Consider the following 21,168-nt stretch of genomic DNA (forward strand, 5'->3'; position numbering starts at 1 on the left):
CACTAAATATCTATAAATTATAGGCATTCTAGTACCTTAAGCTATTATTTAAAAAAGCGCCTATACTTATATAGTTTAATCTAAAAGCCTATATATATATAGAAATAGATATATTAGACTTTATAATTAGAGTAATACTATTATAATTATAGGGAACTTACTAGTATCTTATAGTGTTTTTATTAAAAAAGCTATAAAGAGCTAAACTAAATTACTAAACACTAAATATAGAGATACTAGTAATTTTAGTAATATTCTACTAGTAAAGATACTACCTAATCTACCTAATAGTAACTATTAATATTATTATAGACTACCTAAACTATAACTATCTTATAGAGAAGAAGACACTATTATATAGGCAAGTAGTAGTAATAGATAAACTATCTTTATATAACTTTAAAATTATTTTTAGACTAGGTAAGTATAACCTTATAGATATTTTATTACACTAAGTGGACTATAAAATAGATATAAATAAGCTATATATAGAATAACTACTACTATAATTTTTAAACTATTTTATATAAATAGGGAATAATAGGTATAATATAAGAATTTACTATACTAGGGCGAGCTAGAGGAACACCTAGGTAGCTAAAAGTGATAAACAGTTAGAGAATACACTATAAAGAAGTAGTAATAATATAAATAACATATTAAGTGAGAAAACACTATAAGAGTAGCTATTAGCAGCCTAATAAAAAGACATCTTTATTAAGTAAACTAGGAAAGTATTATATAATAGTAATAAGGAAGACCTAAGAATCTAGGGAGTCTACTAGATAGTAAATATAGTAGGTCTCTTAGTAAATAGAGGGAGAATTTATATACTACTTAGAAAGAGGGTAGAGATCTTATAACTATACTATAATAACCTTACTATAAGATATTAAGGAACTTACTAGACACTATATAAAGTAGCTACGTCTTTCTTCTAGTAGGGAATAAGATATAATATTAATATATATATTAAATACTATTATATATATTAAATAATAAAACCTAGAATATATTAACCTTATAGTCTCCTTATACTATTACTACTACTATCTCGCCTATTTAAAGAAATATTAATAGACCTTATTACTAGATTACTAGAATAATAAGGGTAATATAGTAAATATAATATAATACTAGTAATAGTAGATAGGATAATATAATATAATATCTATATTACTATAAACACACACCTATCTAGTAATAGACTCACAGAAATCTTCTATAAGAAAATTATTATATTATATAAAGCACCTAAAGGTATTATCTTAAACTAAGATAGTATCTTTATATCTAGCTTTTAGAGAAGCTTCTACTACCTTATAGTATATAAGTAGTAACTTAATATCATATTCCACCTATAAACAGACAGCCTAATAGAATATATAAATTAAGCACTAGAACACTACCTACACGCATTCTATAACACTAAATAGACTAATTAGGTTAAAAAACTATCTATAATATAATTCACTTATAATATAAGCTAATAAGTAGTAATCTATAATATACCTATAAAGTTACTACTAGGCTATATACCTACCTACCTTTTAGTACCTACCCTAAATATAAGTAATATATAAGCCTAAGAACATATAAAAGAAATACTTATCGTATATAAAAACACTATAAAATACATATAAGAAGCTAATAAGTAGTATATAAAATACTATAATAATAAAATATAGCCTAAAGAATATAAGGTAAGAGACTAGGTATTATTATTAATAAACAATCTAAAACTAATATAACCTACCTATAAACTTATAAAGAAGTATATAAAACCTTTTTAGATTATCTTAATAATTAGGATAGTTAAATAAGTATATAAACTAAACCTACCCTAAGGCTTAAGAATTTATAATATATTTAATATATCTAGCTTTAAACTATATAATCACTATAAAAGTATAGTACTAAATATATAAACCCTATTTAAAAATAATAATAAGTATATAATTAAAGAAATTATAAGGTATAAATATAATAGTAAATAAAGACTCTTTAAAGTAAAATAAGAGAGATATAGTAATATAAAGAACTCTTAGGTTAAATATAGTAACTTTATAAATCTAATAATACCCTAAGAGTATAAGCTAAAGCTATAGCCCTAACTATAAATTAAGTTTATAAAGTGGAAAATATAAGAGAGAAGTATAAAAGAAGTAGGGAAAATAGTGACTTTTATTAATAAATTTATTACTATAAATACACTATAAAGATAGTTTAAGCTTAAATTAAGTTTATAGTACTAAAACTCCACTTTTCTTAAAAATATTTTTACCTAAAGGCTAGTAATAATATAATAAGAGTATAGTGCCTACTCCTCCTCCTCCTCCTTATTATCCTAACTAAAATCTAGTAAAGCTAGTACTAGTAGGACCTTAATATTAAGATCCACTTATATATAAATTAGCTTTAAAGACACTATAAGAAAGTAGTAAACTTATAGCTATAATAGTAGTAATAATACCCTAATAGTAGGCTATTCTTATATAGAAAATCTACACGTATATAGTAGTATTAGTATAAGCGCCCTAGTCTATAGTAGTATTAGCGTAGCACTTTAGACCCTATAAGGTTATAATAACCTTATTAGTATAACCTAACACCTTCTAAGCCTAGGTTAAAAGACCCTTAAGAATAAGGCCCTAATAGTAAGTTAGTAATAAGGGTGAAAGGAGAAAAGGAACTACTTACTAAATCGCTATAATAGCGGGCAGCCTAAAGTAAGTTAAAAACTTACTACTCACTTATAGTAAGTATAATATAAGGTTTACCACTATCTTAGTAGTAAAAACACTTCTATAACTTATCTAGCTTATAGTTAGATTATAAGGAACTAGTAGGGAAAAGGGTACTTACTATTAGTCTATAGACATTAATAAGGGGCACCCTTATTAATAAGCTACCTAAAATAGCGGTAACACCTAGTATCCTAACTTTAATATAAGTTAGTAGTAAAAGTAATATAATAAAGAAGCACTTATAGGCTAATAATATATAGACCCTTCTTATTCTTACTTATATAAAGCTATATAATACTAAGTAATAAGTTAGCTATAAACCCACCTTAAACTTATATAGACTTATATAAGTAAGAAGGGGGTTATAGTAAGAATAGTAGACCTATAAAAAGTTAATAAAGACCTAATAAGGAAATAGTAAACCTATATAATAATTTCTTTAAAAAAAAAAAGTTATTTAATTCTACACATAAATTAGCTATAACCTCACTAAACTAAATAATAAGTAAACATATAAAGAAAAATAGTAATAATAAGGTAGCTAAACTTAGTAATCTATAAATCAAGTTAGTAGTAAATAAGATAATAATATATAAAGTAAATATAAAGATAATACTAAAATATATAATTTAAGGTTATTAAAAGAAGAAAAAAAGAAGAAGTAAGAAATTAAGTCTTTAGTAGTTATTTATTATTATAAGAGCTTACTAGGGCTAGTAAGGTGGCTAAGAAGGTAAGAATAAAGGTAAAAGGTAGCTAAACTTAAAAATAAAAAGGAAGTAATAATATAAAGGTAAGTCACTATATATATATAAAGAGTATATAGTAAAGATATAAGCTAACACTATAATATAGGATAAATAGTATATAATATAAGAATAAAGTGAAACTTATTATAAAAGAGACTAAAAGACACTAAAACTAAGTTAAATAAATAATAGGCTTACTATAAAGAAGCTTTAACTCTATAATATATAAGTAGCGATATATAGGCAGTAATAATATCACTAAGAGAAAAGTGAATTATAAAGCGAACCCTAGCCCTATAACCACATAAAAGGCAAACCTCTAAGATAGAAGTAGTATAGAGTAATAACATACTAGCTATACGTATATAGGGAAGTAGAAGGAGAGAAGGCTTTACGCTAGGATAGCGCGTAAGAAGGAAGGGCAGCCTATTAGGGCACCTATAGGGCATACTAGTTAGTAGGAGGTTATAGGCAACTAGAGGTATTATATACGAAGAAGCTACTATATAGTTACGGGCTGCTAATAAGGGAGTAGCGAGAAGGCAGTAATAATTCCACCATTATTCTAAAAACCTAAGGATTATCTAGTAACTAAAGCTCTTCACTAATAGTACCTCACACTACTATACCACCTTAGCTTTAATTATAAAATTAAAATCTATATAAAGCTAGATAGGAGCCCTAAATAACTTCTATATAGTAGACTATATTATATACTATAGGACTAATTACTTAAACTATACTACTAACTAACTACCCTCCTTAATAAAGGCTAGATCTAAACTAGCTTCTCTCTAACTATAATACCTATACTCCTAGTTAAAAAGGCAAATAAGAGCTAGTATTTTTATATTAATTACTAGGGTCTTAACACTATATTAGAAGATAACCACTACTTATTACCACTTATTAAGGAGACTATCTATTCCTTATTAACTATAAAGTGGCTTACTAAGTTAGATATCTACTTTACCTTCTATAAGCTATAAATAAAGCTTAGTTCTAAAAAATACACTATATTCTATATAAGATTTAGATTATTTAAGTAGCTTATCTACCCTTTTAGCCTCTTAGGTATACCTACTATATTCTAATAATATATAAACTAGGTTCTAGGCGACACTCTAGATAACTATATTATAGCCTATTTTAATAATATTCTTATTTATAATAATAATAACCTTACTAACTATAAGTAAAAGGTTATTATAATACTATTATAGCTTAATAAGACTAGACTCTATCTTAATCTTAATAAGTACGAATTCTCTATTAAGATAGTAAAATATCTTAGGTTTATTATAAAGGTAGGCATATTACTTATACCTAACTTAGAGAAGATTTAGGCTATTTATAAATAGGAGCCCTTATAAACTATAAAAGGGGTAAGGAGCTTTCTTAGTTTCTCTAACTTCTACTAGGAATTTATCCTAAAATTTACTACCTTATTAGAGCCACTTATCTAACTTACTTAAAAGTATATCTAGTTCTACTAGGGGGGAGAGGAGGATATTACCTTTAAAAAGCTAAAGTTACTATTTCTCTCTAAGCCCTACCTCACACTCTAAGATCCCACTAAAAAGGTTATAATTAAAACTAACTATTCTAGTATAAGGCTAGGAGGTTACTTATTATAACTTAATAATAGGAATATTTTACGCCTAATTATATACCACTCCTAAAAGCTAATAATAGTAGAGTGGAATTATACTATCTATAATAAGGAACTCCTTACTATAATTAAGTATATCTAAGTATAAGAAGTAGAGCTTTAAGGGTAGGAGTACCCTTTTATTATACTTACTAACTATAAAAACTTAGAGTACTTTATAAAACTATATATTATCTTAGAATAATAGGCCTACTAGGCTAAATTCCTCTTTATATTTTAATATTACCTTTACTACTAGCCTAGCTCTCTTATATAATAGCTAGACACACTTAGCTATTAGGAGGTATATAAAGATAGACTAGACTACCTACTAATAGGGATCCTAAGGCTAATTAATATTATTATAATAGAGGATAGTCCTTATACTAGGGTACTAATACCCCTATTTATAAATAATAACCTTAATATACTATAAGAATTAGTAGTTTAAATAGACCTAAGCTATATAATAAAAATCACTATAGTCTAAAATAGCGCCTATATATTTCCACTTAGAGCTAACTTAAAAGATTAAGTAGTAAACTATACTATCTCCGCCTATTATTACCTATAGTTCTAGGGCTATCTTTAAGTACCTAATTAGGAGCCCCTTATTACTACTCTAATTAAAAAAGTATATATTAACCCCTTTTTAGTATATTTAGAGAAGAATAATACCTTCCTCCTCCTTATATAGTTATATTACTAGTCTAGTATATTATAAGATATTATATAGTATATCTAAAATTATGCCTATTTTAGAGCCTATAAGTCTAGGAAACTATAATAAGGCCTCCTTTAACTAATACTAGTAGCTAACCACTACTAGTAATAAATATCTATTAACTTTATAACTAATTTACTAGTATAGGATAGTAATATATTATAGTTCTTTATAGTAATTATAGACTAGCTATTTAAATTTATTTAACTAGAAATAATAATTATAATAATAGCTAAGACTTATACTAAATAGTTTCTCTTATATTAGTAGTATTTCTATAACTTCCCTAAGTAAATTATTAGTAATAAAGGCTCTAACTAGGTTAGGGAATTTTAGTATATATTATACCGCCTAATAAGCACTAAGTAACTCCTCTCTACTATATATTACCCCTAGATAGATAGTAGTATAAAGAGGGCGAACTAAAAAGTGTAAGTAGTATTATATATACTTATCTTATACTTATAGTATAATTAGATATAATAACTACTAACTATATAATAGGTATTAAATAATAAAGACTCCTCTATTATTAATTATAGCCTAAACTTCTTACTTTATAGCTATAATAAGGAATTAATCTAGACACTATAAGAGATAATAATAGTACTAAAATCTCTAGTAGGACACGCCTAGATATTTCTTAAATAAATTTAGGATAGAGTTAAGCTTATATAGTCTACTATTATATATATATAGTAGTAATAGAAGGACTCTATAGATTAGACATATTAACTAACTAAATAATTCTATATTAGTAATAAAGTATAACTTTCTTTTTAGAATATTACTATATTATAACTAAATAAAAAACTTAATTAGGTCTATATAAAATATATAGTAACTAATATACTATTACTATTAATAGTTATATTAGATATCCCTAATAATATCTATAAAACCTTCTATATTAACCTTATTAAAAGAGCTACCACTAATCCCCTACTATCCTAGGCTTATAATAACTAGGCCCTAGTACCTATACTAGTAAAAAATAAACTAAGTTCTAATCTAGCTAAAAAATACTTTATTAAGAAAATCCTACACGCCTAGAATACCTATAGGTATATAAAGAAAAGAGAAGTACTAGTAAAATAGACTAGCTATCCTACTCTAATATAAAAGCCCTTAGTAGTACTAATAAATAGTGCAACCTTATAGGAATTTAAAGTAAAATAAAGAGACACTTAGACTAATAATAGCTTATATATAGCTTATTACTATTACTATATAGTAAGAGCTGCCTAATATTATAGAAAAGATATAAGCCTAAATTATAACTCTTAGAAAAATTTAATTAATAAATAGTATATTACTATAAGAGCCCCCTAAGAGCTTATAGCTTCTTTAATACCACACCTAGCCCTTTAATATATATAACCTAGACTTATATAGGTATTAGAAAATAAAGAAATAGTAAAACTATAAATATATACTAATATAATATAAAAGACTAAATATAAAAGGCTAAGGGTAAAAGGAAAAATAGGTGGGAGTATAGTAGTACTATACTAAATATATAATAGAGATATCTTACTCTTTATTAGTAGACTACTTATAATTAGGGCGGGGGGAATATAAGTAATAATAAACGTATAATAAAGGCGACTTAGGGGAGTAAGAGTAATAATAGTGCCTAAAGTAATAATAATTAGAACTATAGTAATATAAAGAGTATAAAAAATAACACTTATCTTACTTATTATTAAAATAAGTAAGAGTATAGTATTAAGGAGTAGTAAATATAGTAATTAATATAAGGGTAGTAATTATTTACTATTATACTATAATATTATAATTATTATATTCTATAATAGTAATAATAATAGTATAATTCTTTATCTATATAAATAATTAATAGTATACTAATAGAAGAGAAGTAGAGGGTATACTTAAATAGCTTAGAGGCTAGTAGTTAGTCCTTAGAAGGCTTATATAGCCTATATTATCTCCTAAGAGAAGTTATAACTCTAATTAGAGGTAGGGGTAAAGACTATCTATAATAATATAAGAGGGGGCGGTATAAATAAGGCCTTAGTTAGGGAGGGAGTGGTAGTAAATATATCCTAAATAATATAGGGCTATAAGTATATAGACTTTAGAGTACTATTATACTAATAAAAAGCCTTTTTAAAGGCAGGTATAGTAATAAGAAACTTATACCCCTTCTAGTAAGACATACTAGTAGCTACCTTTATAATAGCTCTTTTCTTATTAATAAGAGACTATAAATATTTAGTAGTATAATAGAGGCGCGTATTACTAATAAAGAGTACCTAATTATAAATATAAGGCTTCTTCTTATATTAGTAAATTAAATAGAAGCTAGTACTTATCTAAATATAAGTAAGTATTAGATTTTTAGTAGTAGTATAGAGGTATATAAGGTAAGGGTATTTCTCCTTATTCTTTAATATAAAAGCCTTATTATCTAAATTACTAATAATAAGAATACTATTAATAGAGTAGTGGGGGGCTTTATACCCTAAAGGACTAATATTACTACTACCTTATAGTAGAGGAGGGGGAGGAGGAGCTACTATAATAGATATAGTATAGAGGTATTAGGGAATAATAAGGGAGTTATCTAGATTTAAAGATTAGAAAGTTAATAGTATATAGGTAGAGGATAGAAGGTAGAATATAACTATAAAAGTTTATAAGAGGTTTAGTAAGATAAAGAAAGGAGATAAGATAAAGGTAAAAAGAAATTTATAAGAAGTGGTAATAATAGTTATAGCTATAAGACTTCTTTTATAAGATATTCACTTTAAAGATAAGTAATATTATAAAAGGGCCTTAAAGGCTATACTTAGCCTTAATTATAGTATAAAAGTAAAGTATATTATAAAAGTATTATATATAACTAGTTAGGGTAAGTAAATAAAGTAGGGTATAGCCTTTATAGCCTATACCTAGCCCCCTATTTATATATAGAGTACTAGTATATAAGTTTCTCTATACTATAATATATATAGTAGAGGTATAGTATATAGTATACCTATATAGTATAAGTATATAAGAATAGTTAATCCGCACTAAAATATACCCACACTAGTATAGTAATAAAAAACCTTTTTTTAGTGGCTAATATACATATAGTGTTAACACTACTATTCTATATCTATTTTAGCCTAGCCTAGGAGGAGAGGGGTATATAAAGGATTTAGGCTTTACCCACTCCTTAGGGACTTAATATAAGAGCTTACTAAGCTCTTATATTAAGTATAGATTATACTTACTTTATAGTGTAGATTATAAGCTAGATTAGGGGAGAGGGAGAGAGAGAGAGCCTCCCCCTTCCTTCTTCTTTCTTCTCTCTTTAAGAAAATTAATAACTATTATAACACTCACCTATAGCAGCTATAAGGCTAGTCTATAATAATATTTTTATTAAAAATATATAATAAGCTCTAATTATTATTATATAAGATTTTTTATTTAATATACTCTAATATATTTATTATTATACTTAATAAGTAGTTAATTTATTATATCTTCTATATTTATATATTAAAAAAGAAGTCTTTATAAATCTAATTAGAGAATATATTTTATTATAATTCTCTCTTTTAAATTAGTAGGTTTCTTTAAATTAGGTATAGAATTATATTATATAACTTAGTTATTATATTAGTTATAGATAGTTATTTAAAATATATTATAAATTAATATAGTTTCTTGATAACTTAATTTTAAGTCTTTTTTAAGAGCTTAAAGGGTAAGAATAATACCTACCTTTTTTAAAGGGATTTTTATAAATTATTATTAAGTAATAGAAATACTAAAATAAAGGGTACTAAAAACTAGGTAGAGTAGGTGACTTACTTATCTAGGCAACTTACTTATTAACTATATTATAAGTTATAAGAGACTTATATTATTTCTATAAATACTCTAATTTAGCTAGTACCTTAAAAGATTCTTACTAAAGATATTAAAAGAGGGTAATAGTCTTCTCCTCTTTATAATATAAATATTAAGATTTTAAAATAATCTAATTAAAAGAAGATACTAATACCTTAGAGTTATTATAAGAATAACCTTAATAGATATATTCCTTATAATAAAAAACACCTTTTATTATCTTATAAGAGAGCTTCTTAGAATAATAAAAAGAATAAGGTATAATAATAACTTTAAATTCTTTAATAATAGTAACTAGTTTTAAGTGCTATTTAGTTTTAGTAAAATAAGGCTTAATAATATAATTAGATATAGTAAAGTATAATAATATAAGAGGAAAAAAGACCTATAAATATAAAAGATAAAATAAGCTAGCTATAATAGCTTTAAAGATAAAACTAATAGTAGAGGAGTATTATATTATAAACTAGAATATATATAAGGCAGACTAGGGAAGTGGCCTAAAAAGTAACTAGGTGGGCGCTTATAAGTCGCCTAAATAGGATACTAGGTTATATAACTAGATTACTATAGATTATAGTAAGCTAGTAGTAATTTAAGGTAGTATCTATAATAATAGATTACTTAGAATTACTAGTAATTTAAGGAATCTAGAAAATATAATAGAGAGATAGATAGTATTATAAACCAGAATGCACATAAAGCAGACCCAGGAAGCGGCCCAAGGAGCGACCAGGCGGGCGCCTACAGGTCGCCCGATTAGGATGCTAGGTCACGTGACTAGATCACCGTGGATCACAGTGAGCCAGCAGTAATCTAAGGTAGCATCTTTAAAGATAGATCACTTAAGATCACTAGTGATCTAAGTGATCTAAGGAATATAATAGAGAGGTAGATAAGTACTTAAGGGAGAAGTGTTCTAGTAGCTAGGGAGTCTAGATCTCTATTAATTAATCTAAGTAATAGTTTCACTATTAAGAGTTCTACTCTTAATAAACACCTATAATACTACTTAATATACTACCCTATAGCTTTAAGCCTAACTTACTCTCTAAGAAATAGACTTACTATAACTTAATAAATAAGCTATTATTATAGTATTCTCCTTCTACCTAAAATAATAACTTATTATTAAGGCCCCTATTATAATATATAAGATATAAATTTAACTTATATAAAGTAATTTAACCTAAATTAACTTAATTCTTAAAGATTATAATTAATTACTTAAAAGCGCCTTTTATTATACTAATATTTAATATATAACCTTTATAGGAGTAATACCTTAATATTAGAGTATATAGAATATTTCTACAAGTTAGCATATAGCTTTACTTAGTGTTTGTGTTCTTAGAATTATAATAGCCTAAAACTTATAATTTAAGTCTTAAAGATTTAAAAGTAAAAGGGGTAATTATAATTCTTAGTTAAACTAACTATTTATAACCTAATAGCTTATAGAAAACAAGTAATAAAGTTATTTATATATTCTAATAATTTAAAAAGAGCTAATTCTTATAAACTAAGCTTATAACTATTATATCAGGCAGTTATTAGTTATAAAAGGAAGTAGTTAATTAATTTAAGCTAGCTATATAGGTATTAAGACGCCTAGAGACACCCTAAAGGGGTAGCTCCTATAAACTACAGATAAATATATAGTAAAAAACAGCTTTTATAGGATAGAGGCCCTAGTATAGTCGTAGGCAGTCCTGGCTGCGTGACACTGTAGCTGTTTTAGGTGGTTCTCCAGGATCGACTTTCTTATCTCACTGGATACTGTGGGCTGAGCCAGCCGGTCTGTCACTGTTTGTCATTCATAACACTAAGACCTAGCTCCAACTCTCCTCATCGCTAATCGTCACCCGCAAGAAAAAAAATGCATTCGTGTCCTGGGTCCTGATTAGCGCTCAACTAGTGCAAATTACATACTGATATAACACAGGGGCATATAGGCACAAAAATGGCATAGGTCCTGGACAAGCTTCTTGCTTGCCCCTTGATCTAGGTACTGGTAGCACGGAACTATCAAGCACATGCTTTGTTCCCAATAAAATAATCAACATATCAAATCGGCTTCATCGTCATCGCTAATCACCGCGCCGCGTTAACTACTCAAATAATACTGACAAATGGCGGCACGCATAGCCCGAACACAAATCTTTGACCTTAGCCAGCAGCGACACAAGACGACAGTGCCTATCCACAATGCCTATCCATGATAGCCGCTACAGTGGTTATGCCCATTTCAAAACTCCAAATAAATAGAGAAGTCGCTGTGATGCAACAATAATCTGGAAACATCGGGCTGCAAGACTCAGCTCTGGTGTTGTCGCCTGCAGTGAACGCGCAAGTTATCCTGTCGACTGAAGAGCTTTCCGCAGTAAGGACAAGCCTTTGATGGATTGTGCGAGTCTTCATGCCGAAGCATATCTCTCTTCGTCCCAAATCCTTTGCCTTTTCTGCCCTGAGCCATGTGGCAGTCAGGAAAGCTGCAGAAATACTTGCGGGAATGTAGGCGGACATGTTTGTCCAAGTCGCATTTGCGCCAAAAGAGCGACTTTGAAACGCATGACGGATGCAAACACTGTAGCGCGGGCGGTAAAGAGCCGGAATCAATACCAGCGCTAATGTCAGAAGATGCTGGACCTGAGACACCGGTCATCATTGTAGCGTAAGGCGCTTTGGTCTCTGGAAAATTGGACAAACCCGTCGAGGCCATGCCATTGCCGATGCTTTCCGCAAAATCAAAGACATTCTGGCCATCCCGAATTCCCATTTCCAAAACTTGCGAATCAAAGTTTATCGCATTTATCACTTCTTCCGGCGGATCATTGACGATTGCATAGCTTGATGTCAACCCAGTGTTAACAGAGTCGTTCATAATATATGATGCGGCCATGGACGCTGCAGAATATTCAGGAAGAATCAAAGAATCAGAATGCTCGAGGAGCTGGCTGTTTGTAGTAGTGAGGTCATGCGGAACATTCAATTCGGTGCAGTCACCCTGTTGCTGGTCCCTGTTAATGAAGCCCTTGTGGCACCGCTTGCAAGACTTGCCACAGGCTGAGCTGTAAGGGAAGAGCACGCACCAGATTTCTCGCAAGTTGGGGTGCTAGGGCTTCTGTAGCTTCAGATAATTCATTTGGACGAGTGATATCGAGTGGAGTAACTGAACTACTGTAGACATTCGGCTGTTCTGTCTGGTTGGCTGCATCTGGTGGTTGGCGGACCAAATGCGAGCGCACATAGCTTTGACAAGACGGAAGCACTGTCCTGCATGAGACGTCCGAGTGAGATGCCATTCTCGAGAGATTGATCACCCCAAGTTAGATTAGACTAAGCTCTTTGTTCCGATTTAGATGAGTTAGCTGGTGCTGTAGAACGACCAACCAACCGCCCCGATGAGGCGCCCGAAGTTTCGCCGTGACGCCACGTGACAATGGGGTATTAGATAAGCTACTGCAATAGGGCGGCGACTGCCAATAAGTTACCTGCGCGGATACGGATCTTTTTTTCGCCCCCAAAGGAGGGGGCCTGTTCGATCGTAGTATAGCGCTGGACGATTTCGACCACGGCAAAGCTGATCCTAAGAATACTAGTAAGACGACTTAATGGGGGAATGATTTCGCGTGCGCTGGCTGCCAGTGCGATGGCAATGAGCTACACTGCGAGAGCGAGAGCAAGAGCGAGAGCGAGTCTTCCGGCCACGACGCAGAAGATGGCTCCGGCCAAAGATTACATAAGGTCAAGATGCTGGCAGCTTTTACATGATATAAGCATAACAAGAGCAAGCACAAGCCACAAAACGATCAGCTTGAAAGATAGGGTACGCGCTACTTTGAGCTGAAAATATGGACATAGGTAGAAGACGGACACTTGCTGGCCTGTTGATGACGTGGGCTTTTATTGTGAGAGTTTGGGCGATTTATTTAATCCATCTAAACGATTCTTGTATAAAGAGGAGGAATTGAAGATAACAGAGTTTAGATTCTCCTGCAATGTCCTTTCTCAGCGTTAGCCACGACGTCGGTTGAGTAGACGACCGTTGAGCGTAGGTACCGCAGCAAGGTTTGCCATCGGTATCAGTCCTGTACTCTTGCATGGGCCCATTTCGCCGCAAAATCTTCATAGCTCAAGCTCCCTTCAGCGCTTTTTTCGAAATCGGCCACAATTTGATCACGTTCTGGCCCGCTCGCACTAACGTGGTACCCCACGCCTTCGAGTTCACAATAGTTGCAGGGTGTTGAACGAATAGCGAGTGAATTGCACAAGGCGGCCAATTCTGGTGAAATAGGTTGCTTCTGGGCCATAGTAACAGCCGCAGTGTTGGCCGCAGTGTTGGCCGCAGTGTTGGCCGCAGTGTCTTCCCCCGGCATTTTGTGGTGTGTGAAGCTGCCAGAGCTGCTTTATGAACGTCTCGAGTAGTACTGTCTTGATCCTCTTGTTTCGTAAAGTTGGGGTTTGAGGAGCAAAAGTGGCGCTGTAGGAACGGAGCAACAAAGGTAGCACTGTTGGAGCGGGGTAGCAGCGGGGCAGGAATATGTTATTGTCCGTATTGCTAGCCGATGCCAGCTATTTTCGTGGCTTGTGCCACGCGGCCACTTTATTTGGAACCCGCGACATTCGCGCCGCCCAAGGCCCTGATCTTGGGTTTTGAGACTGAGTCCCGGCTGGGACCAAGGTACAAGAAGGTTGTGGAGTTTACCACCTTGTACACTATGCTGACTATAAGGAGCCACAGTCCTAGCCAGTTTAACTAGGACTGAGTCCTAAGCAAGAAATTGTCACTCTTTTAGGTAAATTGTGGGTAGCAAAGAATAGTATCCGCAACTAGAGCCCCTACTAGTATGGTACCTATATTGCTACCCAGTATGTTGCAGGGTCTTCTGGCGTCTTTAACATTTATACTATATTATGCAAAAAAACCGCTCTCAGTCCCGGCTAGGACTGGGGGATCGAACTCATAATTCGGGCCTAAAGGTGCTGCTGTATACCTATAGCCATCATCAGAGTTCTATTCGTCTGCTATAGCACGTCAAGTGATTTATCAGGAGTGAATCGGGCCAGGACAAAGAAGCTGAGTTTATTCAGGCAAGCTTTGTTTCTAGCCAGACTACTACATGTGCGAGCGGTAAAGATCGTTCGACAATTGTTCAAAGTGAAAGCATCGACAGACGTAATTCCTAGGGAAAAGTCCAAGAGGCGCAATGGTTTTCTATTTTTGGCCGTGGCGGAACACCGCAAAGGTTCCGACCTTGCGCTCTTACAAGCGTTCATATACTCAAAGAATACTAAGAAGCATCTCGATAAAACGAAAGAAATAATGGAAATATGATTCAATTGAATCTAGCGCTATAGTTCAGGCAGACGGCTCGCGATAGAATGTTACTGTCTGCGAGACAGCAATAGACTCCAGTCGCTAGGGTGCTAGTTTGCGTCTTGAGGTGGTAACGTGCGAACATGACTTTGCTGGCTTGACGGAAGCCAGATCCGCAACGGCAAACTCATGACCCTAGTGATTAATGCAAAAGAAATGGGAAGTAATGCACTTGGATCACATTGAACTAAATTCTGTACTTAAGTGTCTATGGCGACAGACTGCCGTACATCCTTCACATCCAGGCCATCTCACTCGTCTTCTGTCTCACTCGACGGGTGGTTGCAGCCATGTTGACCATTTCAGCAACCACAGCCACAGTCTTTGCAGCTCCCTCCTCCGCAGGAGTCCTTGCTGCTGCAGTTGCTGTCACGCGAACAACTCTTCCAAGAGCTGAGGGGACCATCAACAGTAGTCCAGCACCAAGGACCCGACCAATCAACATCGCATCTCTTATAGCACCATCCCGACTTAGAACAGCCCACAGCTTTACCCTGCCAGCACTCACGTCTCTTCAAAGAAGAAGAATCGGTCGTGTTGAATGTTGGGTGTTCTTTGCATGCGCGAACAGTGTAGGGGTCAACGCCAACGGGGACTTCCATGACCCCCAAGTCACCACAGGCTGCCTCGGCCTTAGCGTACGAAACGTCTCCACGCGAGAGTGCAGTAGCCATGGAGGCTACCTGGAGGAAGATCAGCGCAGACGGCTTCATAGTAGAAGAAGTTGTCGTGAAATACTGATGGGGACAAGAAAATGTGGGCGATTAAAATAACTTTTGGTGGTTGAAAGTGTGAATAGTAAGGATTGTTCCGTGGAGAAATATTTGGACGGGACAGGATATATGTTTATAAGTTCGCCCTTACCTGTGGTAGAATGATAATCATAATGTTATACCAAGCTAATTTCTCATTTATTTATAGACGATATAATACCTTAAAATAGACTACTTAAAAACTGCAGTATTGTTATCATACTATTTATAGCTATATTTATTTTTAGATAATAGTAAATATACTTTCTATGCGCGCGGCAAGGCTTCCAGCAGCAAGGCTTCCACCAGCAAGGCTTCCACCAGCAAGGCTTCCACCAGCAAGGCTTCCACCAGCAAGGCTTCCACCAGCAAGGCCCCCAGCAGCAAGGCTTCCAGCAGCAAGGCTTCCACCAGCAAGGCTTCCACCAGCAAGGCTTCCACCAGCAAGGCTTCCACCAGCAAGGCTTCCACCAGCAAGGCTTCCACCAGCAAGGCCCCCAGCAGCAAGGCTTCCAGCAGCAAGGCTTCCAGCAGCAAGGCTTCCAGCAGCAAGGCTTCCAGTGGCCCTTGCTCTTCAGTCGTCGCTAGGGTTATTTATCGAAGGGGCCCCTGGTATACATTCCGAATTGATCTCTCTATTACTGTTCTATCCCAGGCTCAATTCAAGACTTTTTTTGTTTAATGTTCTAAGCTCTCTCTTTGATTCGAACAGTCGTTTTCTGTACGACTTGAACAACTATAAACTGCTGTTATCAATCGCGATATCTGTTGCACCAAGCTCGATTCAACATGAAGTTTACTTCTGTACTTTCCGTTTTCGGACTTCTAAAGGCCGTCTCAGCTGGTCCATTCAGCTGGTACTACTATAGAAGCGCCCACTGCGGTGGTCTAAGGTTCGGCTGTCGGGACCTTGATCCCTTTGTCTGCTGTGAAGCGCCTCCATCAAGATACCTGTATCAGACTGTGAAAACCTATACTACAGGCCCGCTCGGCATCCCTGTCTTTACCTACGTTGACAGGTTTGGCAACTGCGATACTTGCCAGTTCACTGGCACCATTAGTCACTGCTACGACAACACCAACCCTTTCAATGTCGGGTTGGTGCTTCTTGTGCCCCAAGGCTGTGTTCGAAGTAATGCTCTCGAGTTGGCGGCGAACAATGGCGGCCACAAGGTACCGGCTCTGGCAGAGAAGGCCCACCACCCAGAAAGCAAGTGTCGCAGCACCTCTCCCATCAACCACGCGACCGTTGGCGGCATTGATTACACCCTCAATGATGAGATTCTTGACGATTTCGCTTCGGACGTGGACCTTCTTGGCGAGAAAGAGTTTAGCATCAAGTGGATGCATCTTAAGGACAGCTAGGCTTCAAAAATGTAAATTAGAGGTCATTTCTAATGACTTATTAGCTTACTCGAAAAAGGAAACTAAGCTTAATTCTACGTCTCACACCAGTATTTATCCGAGTATGTAAGACTGCGGTACACATTAATTGTTAGAAAGTGCTTCATATTTATCAAATACTATAATTATTCGAAAAACAAAAACCCCCCGACAAGCCGGAAGGATAGGGTTCCGCTTGCAGTTATCGCATCGGTCCAGGGTAGGGGAGTAGAGCATGACGGAACTCGGGCCGCCCTAACTCAACTCGGCCTGCACCGACAATAGTGCCCCTTCCAGATCCAAGCCTGCCATCAACAGCTAAAGGATTACATAATATATCCCCAACTTATCCCATAACCTTTATTCTCTCACACCTTGGCGACAAATTGAGAGCCTCTGCCAGCAAATAGGATAAAAACACACTCCCAGGCGGGGGTGTTCCCGAGTGGGTGGCCGACGTTAAGCTAGTAACCTAGTGGCAATGGTCTCTACTGCCACTAGAATAACTTTCCGCTTTCGACTCTGCCGGTGCCACTAATGGCCTCCGGCTGCGTGTCGGAAAATACTTTTGCCGATCAGAGAGTAATATTTTTGTACTTTTCCGTAGACGTCTCGTTTACCTATGACCCGTTGCCTTGCAACTGAGCATTTGCCCGATTACCTTGAAAGAGTCAAATTTACCATGACCAAGTTCAAGCGCAATGCACAATCACAACCAAAGCATGGGCCAAAGTCGGACAGCGGTGCATCCAAGGCACCAGTTGCAGCACCGGTCCGCCGTCCGGGTTGGACTGGACCAAGCTACATACGGAAACCCGCCAAGCAGACGCCTGCAGCAGTCAAGGATACCAGCTTGACAGAAAAGATCCAGAGTCTGTTTGTCAAACATCAACAGCTTATTCTTGACACAATTAGAACCACGTTTCCTGCCGCCGATGAATTCAATGCATTGATACCAGTATTACGTGCGGTCAAGGAAGCCCTCGACCAAAAGGACTACTGCACGGCATTCGGGACCGAGGACTTCCTGGAGGCATTTACAATCCGTTGGAGTCCTAGTAGAGCTCTGACGAGTGCAAATGTACTAGCTTGGATTTGCAGCGAGATGGGAGAGGCTGCATGGGTCCAACAGTTCCTTCACAATGATGGGCAAAAACCATCCAAGATCGTATGCATTGGGCGAGGAGGATCCGACTTGTTAGCATGTGTGGCATTGCTGAAGCAATCTCATCAGAGCAAACTCGACGAATGCCCCCGGCCAAAGTCATCTTCTCCTGATGCGATAAAGACGGACTTTGTTTCTATCGCTTCCTCACACCTCGACCCTGATTACAACGACAGTGCCATGGTTGATCTCAACCTCATTGATAGGCACGATTGGTCAGGGATTGTCACAAAACTACAACACACTCTTACACATTCTCCTCCTCTTTCGAAATATGCGACTGCCAAGGCGCACGCTTCAAATATCCCAGCCATCCCATCTCACGTCTTGAATCTAGCAGTCAACCAGATCGACATTCTCGAGAGCGAAAGTACCGATCTGCGTGCGATGATTGGGCCGAACCCGGCATTAATTACCCTCTTCTTTACGCTCCACGAGTTCTACTCAATCTCAATTGCTAAAACCACAGCTTTCTTATTGAGACTGACTTTGACAGCACCCAAAGGGAGTCTATTGCTTATTGTAGATAGCCCGGGAGCTGATGCCGCGCTGCCTGATGGTAGCAACAAAGGAGAAGAAAAGGAATACCCACTCGAGTGGCTACTTTACCGGGCTCTGCTGCCGCCCAAGAGCAGTCCTTGCAATAGCACAAACTCAGAGGAGGAGGAACAGCCAGCATGGGCGAAACTCATCAAAGGTGGCCATGAAAAGGAGTACAAGTTACCTGCAGCACTGAGATTCCCAGGAAGCCTAGAGAATACCAGGCTCCAGGTGCACCTACTAGAGCGTTTATAAAGAGCGTTGTATTAGCCAGGCTTATCTTGTAACTTTGATTCTGAAAAAATTTGGCTAACCACGCTCAGCTGGTTCCATGTTCCGGCCCCTACCCTATATGATCTGAAAAGTACTCTATGGTGCCTCCGGAGAATGTCACGCCCGTGCTCTATAAGACATGGCATTACTCCGCGTCAGCAACTGTGTAGTGGTCTTGGCAAAGACAGCCGCCACCGTTTTATAGCGCCTACACAATACTGAGAATATGATAAATTCCCTTGTCAGTGATGGGTAGTGTATGAATGGTCGGTACTCTGAAAGCGTGGGACTCAGGGACAAGGTGCTCCCGGAAACTAGGCTAAGCACTCAGCTCAGGCTTTCGTCACCCCCGGATCACCTTTTGCTCAGGTTGAAGCGGCGCCAGCTCAGGTTCCGAGCCAGTTTCCCTAATTCTTTTCTATTCACTTCTAATTTATTTGTCCTTGCGCAACTCAAGTCTGCCTTGCTCCTGGCCAATTAGACGGCGCGCAGCGGTGCCTGCTGTCCCATGGAGATCAACAGCTTCACTGACGTCACTTTCGCAAACGCGGCGCAACCTAGCAAAACAGGGTTTCAGGGACGCGCAGCAGGGGTCCAACATCAACTTCCTTGAAAATACATGCGATTTACCAACATTCCTTATATCCCAGTCTAAAGCGTAAACTTTTATTTACAACAACCTGCCCTCTCTTTTCGACTTTACCATCTCTACAAGCCTCACAAAATCCGCCAATGCAACCACCACCATGGACCTCCTACTCTCCATCCCCGTGCTCACATACTTCTGGGCCCCATACCCTCCATCATGGTCGACAAGCCTCAACATACTGCTATTCACCATTTCGTGGGGCACCCTGGTAATGTCGCACGATCCCATCAAGGTGCATCTGGTCGGTGTCGCCGCCATCCGTCTCGTCTTCTGGCTCGCCCCGTCGCTCATCTTCCTGCTCTTTGACGTTGGCCTGCCGAGCGTCGCCGAATCCATCAAGCACGGCGGCCGCGCGGGCCTGCCACCGCGGAACCGGCGCGCGCTCACCCAGCTTCTCCTCCTCGCGCTCTTCAACACTGCATTCCTCCTTGCCGTCGAAGGCGCCTGCAGCTATGCCCACGCCGTCGCGTTCGGAAAGCCCGAGTTCCTCACCACCACGACCCTGCCGTTCCCATGGCAAATCGCCAAGCACATCGCCATGGCCTTTATCGCGCGCGAAGTCCTCCAGTACTACATCCACCGCTTCCTCCTCCACGGCGCGTCGTCGTCCCCCGTCGCCCGCCTCCACGCCTCCTACGCGCACAGCCGGCCCAGCGCGCCCTTTTCGCTGCAGGTCCTCGCCGACCACCCGCTGCCGCTGCTCCTGCACCGCTTCCTCCCGCTGTACCTGCCCGCGGTGCTCATCCGCGCGCACCTGCTGACGTACTTTGTCTTCGCGGCGCTCTGCACGCTCGAGGAGACGCTCAGCATGTCCGGGTACACGGTCGTGCCGGGCATCGTCATGCGCGGCCTCGGGCAGCGCTGCGCGATCCACTACGCGAGCGGCGGGGGCGCCAACTTTGGCGCGTACGGCGTCGCCGACTGGGCGCACGGGACGAGTCGCGGCAGGGGCGTCCTCGAGGATCTACAGGCCGAGGCGGAGAAGCACCAGCTGCAGGAACGAGCCGGCGACAAGGTGGGCGAGGGCGCGAGTATGGTGCAGGGCGGGTTGGACGCGCTGCGAGGAAAGAAGGGCAAGAGAAGGACTGCAAAGGAAATTTGATCTTCTCAGGTTCAAGATTGGAAAGATGCCCGGATGGCAATGTGATTGCTGAGAATCAAGCGTTGGAAAGATGTCCGAATTGTGTATGTGCTTAGACATGATACCCATTGCCGTCTATAGTTTTGGTCCGTTTCCTTCTAATGTAGTATATACCAAAATCTGTACCGGAAAATGCTGCATCCACAC

At 36.8% G+C, this 21,168-nt stretch overlaps 4 protein-coding genes across 4 annotated transcripts; 3 read left to right on the forward strand and 1 right to left on the reverse strand.

The window, feature by feature from the left end:
- Positions 1–12,055: 12,055 nt before the first annotated feature.
- LMH87_001283 (uncharacterized protein) lies at positions 12,056–13,020 on the reverse strand (the record flags this gene model as incomplete). The annotated part of the gene is made up of 4 exons (XM_056199336.1): positions 12,056–12,387; positions 12,448–12,751; positions 12,831–12,853; positions 12,987–13,020. 4 exons carry the CDS (start codon positions 13,018–13,020, stop codon positions 12,056–12,058), a joined length of 693 nt encoding a protein of 230 aa, XP_056056193.1.
- Positions 13,021–16,659: 3,639 nt separating this feature from the next.
- Positions 16,660–17,235, forward strand: LMH87_001284 (uncharacterized protein; the record flags this gene model as incomplete). Its single annotated transcript, XM_056199337.1, has 1 exon — positions 16,660–17,235. One exon carries the CDS (start codon positions 16,660–16,662, stop codon positions 17,233–17,235), a length of 576 nt encoding a protein of 191 aa, XP_056056194.1.
- A 640-nt stretch (positions 17,236–17,875) lies between these two features.
- LMH87_001285 (uncharacterized protein) lies at positions 17,876–19,213 on the forward strand (the record flags this gene model as incomplete). The annotated part of the gene is made up of 2 exons (XM_056199338.1): positions 17,876–18,421; positions 18,488–19,213. The coding sequence occupies 2 exons, from the start codon at positions 17,876–17,878 to the stop codon at positions 19,211–19,213; spliced, it is 1,272 nt and encodes a 423-aa protein (XP_056056195.1).
- Positions 19,214–19,977: 764 nt separating this feature from the next.
- On the forward strand, positions 19,978–20,982 carry LMH87_001286 (uncharacterized protein; the record flags this gene model as incomplete). Its single annotated transcript, XM_056199339.1, has 1 exon — positions 19,978–20,982. The coding sequence occupies one exon, from the start codon at positions 19,978–19,980 to the stop codon at positions 20,980–20,982; it is 1,005 nt and encodes a 334-aa protein (XP_056056196.1).
- Positions 20,983–21,168: the final 186 nt, after the last annotated feature.

This window comes from Akanthomyces muscarius, chromosome 6 (assembly GCF_028009165.1).
Source record: "Akanthomyces muscarius strain Ve6 chromosome 6, whole genome shotgun sequence".
In the NCBI taxonomy this organism is placed as follows: Eukaryota; Fungi; Ascomycota; class Sordariomycetes; order Hypocreales; family Cordycipitaceae; genus Akanthomyces; species Akanthomyces muscarius.